Source organism: Mus pahari, chromosome 12, assembly GCF_900095145.1.
Source record: "Mus pahari chromosome 12, PAHARI_EIJ_v1.1, whole genome shotgun sequence".
In the NCBI taxonomy this organism is placed as follows: Eukaryota; Metazoa; Chordata; class Mammalia; order Rodentia; family Muridae; genus Mus; species Mus pahari.
The window spans coordinates 31873733-31878846 of NC_034601.1; the positions used below are offsets into that span (position 1 = coordinate 31873733).

Consider the following 5114-nt stretch of genomic DNA (forward strand, 5'->3'; position numbering starts at 1 on the left):
TCCCATCCCTTTCTCTGAAATCTAAATCACATGCCCACAAGTCAACTCATGTTCATCTCATATACAGGCGTGTATAGAGAGAGAGAACCTCCTTGCTTCATTTAGCGTTCATGCCCTTGGATTCCTAGCCTTTGAGCTATACAAAGCTCTCAGCTGTGTGGAAGATGCCTTTCATTCCTTAGTTTCAGTTATAGAAGACGCTCAGCTCATGGACTCACATTAGTGTCTTTAACTGGTCCTCGCTATTGTTCATCCCGAGATGAGGGAACAAGCTTATAATAAGGAAAAATGACTTGGGAGCATGAGGTAGGGGAGCTGCTAGCAGAAAGCTGCCACCCAGCTCCAGGANGGTGCTTTTCTGCCACTGCCATCCTCTTCACACCCACCTCCAGATTCCCTTCAGTCAGCCCATCTTATCTTTTAATGATAATGTGCAAGGTGTTTAAGGTATAGTGCTTTGGGTGAGTATGTATACACATGCCCACACCCTAACATGCTATATTTATTTCTTTAAAAAAGCTATGACTTAAAAGCAGTCGAATCCTGAGCCTGTGGTTTCAGCATTTTTTCTCATTAATCCTAAAAGTAGTACATCATAGTGCAAGCTACTCTGAGAAGTAAGTGCATGCAGGGTGGGCAGGCATGCAGGGTGGGCAGGCACACAGTACAGTGGAGTAAGGGAATCTGAGCTGAACAAGATGGAAAGCAGCCAGCTAACTAAGGCTTTATAGGTCAGGGTGTGTAATAAAGCCTGGCTTTTAGTTTGAAAACGCCCTTATGAATACGTTAATTCCCCTAAGTTGATTACTACTTACTGTATGCCTAAATCCCAACATCATATGGACTATAGCTATCAATAAAAACTTCCTAATGGATGGCTTTAAACATAATTGTTTAACAGTTGTAAATTTTCCCTTAAAAAAAAACACTTCTTATTATAAGACAAAACAGATTAAGAAAACCACACTATCTATCTATATATATGAATATGGATATATATCGAATATATATATTAAAAAGTTACCATAACAAATATAACTTGCTTGATCATTCTAGAAGTCCTTCCATGTTCCCTATCCCATTTATAGCCCCTATCCCATTTATAGCCCCATCCCATTTATAGTCCCCTCTGTTGGCCTATAGTAACTTGTCTTTTCCATAATGTTTCTTTTTTTCACATTACAGTATTGCTGACCTTGTGAAATGAGTTGCAAAGTGCTGCCTCCTGTCTTCTGGAAGTGATAGAAACTTGGTATTGTTCAATCCTTCTACTCTAAGCCTTTTTTCCTTTTTTTCTGCTTATGTTGCTTTTTGTTTCCTTTTTCTAATTCCTTGCAGAATAAGCATGGGGCACTGCTTTCAGCCACTCACTAACATAAAAATTTACAGTCTGTTCTGATCAGCGACTTCACTGAAATCACATGGTTTGTCAGGAAAGTTACATGAACGATCGGGAGTCCGGGACACATGAAGAGGGAAATTTCCCTGAATCTTGGCATTTAGTTGAAAAATCAGAAAAGGATAAGTCTAGATGAAGGAAAACTTAAGATTTTTGATTAACTATGATGAAAGGCAGTGCATTAAAGACAGCCTTTAAGATGTACTTGCCCATTATGTCCTGTAGTTAAGAATTATCTTTTTGCACCTTATTTCTCACATTGATCTGAGTGACAGGGCTTATAATATGGGACCTGTACAGGACAGGGTGTGTCTGCACACTGCAGTCAGCGTGTCCCAGGGTCACCGTTGCCTGGTTTCACATAGATGACACAGGTACTAGCACATAGCAGCACCTGCCTGCTCTGCTCATGCCCCAGCAGCCTGTGTCTGTCTCTACTGATCCTTGCGGTTTTTTATTTTTTTTCTGTTTCACCTGCAGAGATGTTGAGCTGATTATCGGGATTAGCAAATAATGTTTTGCATGAATTAACAGGAGATTACACTGGACTTTGATGGCGTCCTCAGAAGCTGTAAGTAGCTCTGTTGCATCCAACCTGATAGGACTCACATTCTGTGCAATTCTGAGGAGAATAGCTTAAGCCAGAGGGGTGTGACAGCCTCCGTTGTGCTAAGCAGAAGTGATGACACTTAGCAACAAAATGAATCGCAACTCNNTCGGTGATCCTCTGCTGAAGATTGTCAGCCAGAGAAATGNGGGGATGGAGCCAGGTCTAGATGAGCTTGGGAAGCGCTGGTGTCTGCTCAGCCTGTTAGGATCGCAGTCCTTGTCCTCGTCTCCCTCCTGGGGAACATAACTCCTGTTTCNGGGAAAGGAGTAAAGNAAACATCTATTTACTTCCATAAACTCACCTTATACTTTCTCTTAGTTTACATTGTGTTTCCTGGCCCTTAAGGAATCAGAAGTCCATTAGCTTTTTGAAAGGCAAATGGTTAAGGAAAGTTTTGTTTTTGTTTTTTTAAAATAGCACCTTCCATTTTTATTTCATTTGTTGATTTTGTTTGAGACAGGGTCTCCATGTATCCCAGACTGACTTCAGATTTGCTATGTAGCTAGCCAAAGATGGCCTTGGACTCCTGATCGTCCAGCACGTGCCTTCTGCATGTTGGGATCATAGGTGTGTGCTGCCACACTGGTTGGTAGAATGCTGGGAGTTGAAGGCAGGCCTTAGTTCAGTCACACAGGGCCATCCCTTCACCAGCAAAGCCGCATCCCCAGTCTGCAGCTCAGCTTTAATGTTAAAGGTTGCCTTCCTCCACTTAACAGTATATAATCCTAACCCACCTGCCTCCCTGCCTGCCTGCCTGCCTGCCTTTATTTATTTTCCTCTTTGATAAAATTAGGTTAGTAGTACTGTATTGTAATGCAGAAGATAACTGTTATTGGATTGGTTAGAACTCAGTTTCTAAAGAGAGGAGTTGGGCAAAAGATGAGGCAAGGTTGTGGGAATTTCTGAGGGTGGTTTTCCCTGTGCATTGCTTTGCTTGTTTGTTTCTGTGTAAATATTAGGAATTACCCCAGGAAACTGCCATGGAATCGAATAATAGCACGCACGAGGATGATGCTCTGCACCGCCTGGCTGAGGCAGAGAAGTTGGTGGTGGAGCTGAGAGATATTATTAGTCAGAAGGATGTTCAGCTCCAGCAGAAGGATGAAGCTCTGCAGGTATTGTTGTTCAGATCAGTTGCTGAGCACTTGATAAAGACCCTTACAAAATCTGGCTCTTACTTCTACGAAGAGCCTGCCTTGAATAAGTTGTGTGGTGCTAGTTGTGTGGTGAATTCGCATTTATTGTCTTCGTTGCTCCATGCCAGGAAGAAAAAAAAGCTGCTGAAAAAAAAGTTAAAAATATAAAACTGCATGCAAAGGCCAAGATCCTATGCTTGAACAAACAGCTGGAACAGATGAAGACACAAGGAGGGGCTGCTGTGCCTCCAGAAGCCCAGGCAAAGGAGCTCTCCAAGGTAGGAGGCCAGGCTGCAAACATGGCGCCTCCGGAACCCCAGTAGGGAGAGCCTATCTGTGCTGAGCACAGCCAGCCATGGTGGGAAGACAGCCTCCCTTTCCTGTGGTCTGCCTTGACTGAAGACCACATGGGGAGAGCAGAGGCCTACCCACAGTGTGGGCTTGAGCTCTTACCAGGCCCTCACAGTTTTAAAGGGCTGACTGGAAGAACTAAGTCCTGAAGAGTACTGGTAACTACAGAGAGGAGCAGTGTGCTCTTCCCAGATGAGTGTGATTATTGGCTAAATCCTTAAATACTATGATCTCGAAGATTTTGCCCCTCCTCTCAAATCCTTTCATTCCTTGACTAATACAGATTATTTTCTATTCCTATAAGCAAATAATGGTAGATTAATGTTTTATGAACTCTGAGCTAACTTGCCTGGATCAACCTGGTGTCCTTGGAAAGAGGCTCCCTAGTTTATGGCTGCCGCCACAAAGCAGTGTCTAATGGGGATGCAAGGGACCAAGGAAAGCGGTGCTTAGAAAAGCATGGTGTTGCTCAGGGCATATTCTCCTCAGCTTTCCCTTCAGCTTTCCCTTCAGAGCCACATGCAGGTGTCTACTGAGAGAAGAGTAAACATCAGTTTTTTTGGAGCATTTGTGTAAATTATTCTGAGGCAGGTGTGTCACTGTGCACTAGTTACAAGTCAGCCCAGACCATCCTGCAGGGGACATCGTTGGATTTCCCTAATTTATCTGTTGCACACTTTGACTACTCTATTATTATCCTCAGAAAATTCATGGGGTGGGGTCAGGGGTCTTCAGGGTTAGAGTCACAGCCCCTGAGGGCCCTTATTACTTCCTAGTGCTGAGCTTAGCCTTGCCATTCAGGGACAAGCACTCAGAGGACATTACCTTTCCTTAGTGGAAAAGCAGGTACACCCCATGTATGAGGCTCTAGTCTTAGGCAGCAGGAGCCCAAGGAGGAGGAGAAGCAGAATAGAATTGCTTAACATCTCAAAGTTGTTTCCTTTCCTCCTTTATGGTTCCTATGGTAACTCTTCCCTGGCTGTGGTGGCAGGCACTGACTTTTTCCTTTCCAGGCTTGTCAAACCTCTCTTGAGTTATGCTGTTAGGTTCTTAAGTTATTTCATGCTCTGCCTTTCATTTAGCTCACTTCTTCCTTAGCCCTTAGCCCTCAGGCTTGTGTGTCAGCAGCCCTTTAACCACAGTATACTTAGTGTGTGTGTGGGGGGGGAGAGTACGGGGGAGGAATTGGGAAGAGAGAGAGAGAGCGAGAGCGAGAGCAAGAGAGAGAGAGAGAGAGAGAGAGAGAGAGAGAGAGAGAGAGAGAGAGAGAGAGAGCGCGCACAGAGAGAGAAGATTGATAGATAGATAGATAGATAGATAGATAGATAGATAGATAGATAGATAGATAGATCGATCGATCAGAGGCATGAAGAAGGTGGCAGGTCCCTTGAAGCTGCAGTCGCAGGCATTTGTGGGACCCTGGCTTGATGTGTGGCTCTTTTTGCCTTTTTCCTGTCTCTGGTTTTCTTGGTTGTTTCAGGCAGGCTCCTCTGCAGAGTCCTGGCGCTTCCGGCCGTCTAGACCAGGCTGCCTTCTAACTCAGATCCTCCTGCTCCTGCCTCCTGAGTGCTCCCATCCGGTTAATGAAACTGTAATTAAATGTCTCTAAAGGGCCAAT

At 44.2% G+C, this 5114-nt stretch overlaps 1 protein-coding gene across 2 annotated transcripts in view; it reads left to right on the plus strand.

The window, feature by feature from the left end:
* LOC115065078 (golgin subfamily B member 1-like) overlaps positions 1-3512 on the plus strand; it is a 7662-nt gene extending 4150 nt beyond the window's left edge. The window contains exons 2-5 of one of the 2 annotated variants that reach the window (XM_029544288.1): positions 1186-1252; positions 1880-1970; positions 2969-3124; positions 3274-3512. In XM_029544288.1, the coding sequence (XP_029400148.1) occupies positions 1953-1970; positions 2969-3124; positions 3274-3468 (369 nt within the window). In that variant the 5' untranslated portion in view covers positions 1186-1252; positions 1880-1952 and the 3' untranslated portion in view covers positions 3469-3512. The remainder of the gene's footprint in view (positions 1-1185; positions 1253-1879; positions 1971-2968; positions 3125-3273) is intronic. The other variant, XM_029544289.1, reaches the window with a different exon arrangement.
* The last annotated feature ends 1602 nt before the right edge of the window (positions 3513-5114 follow it).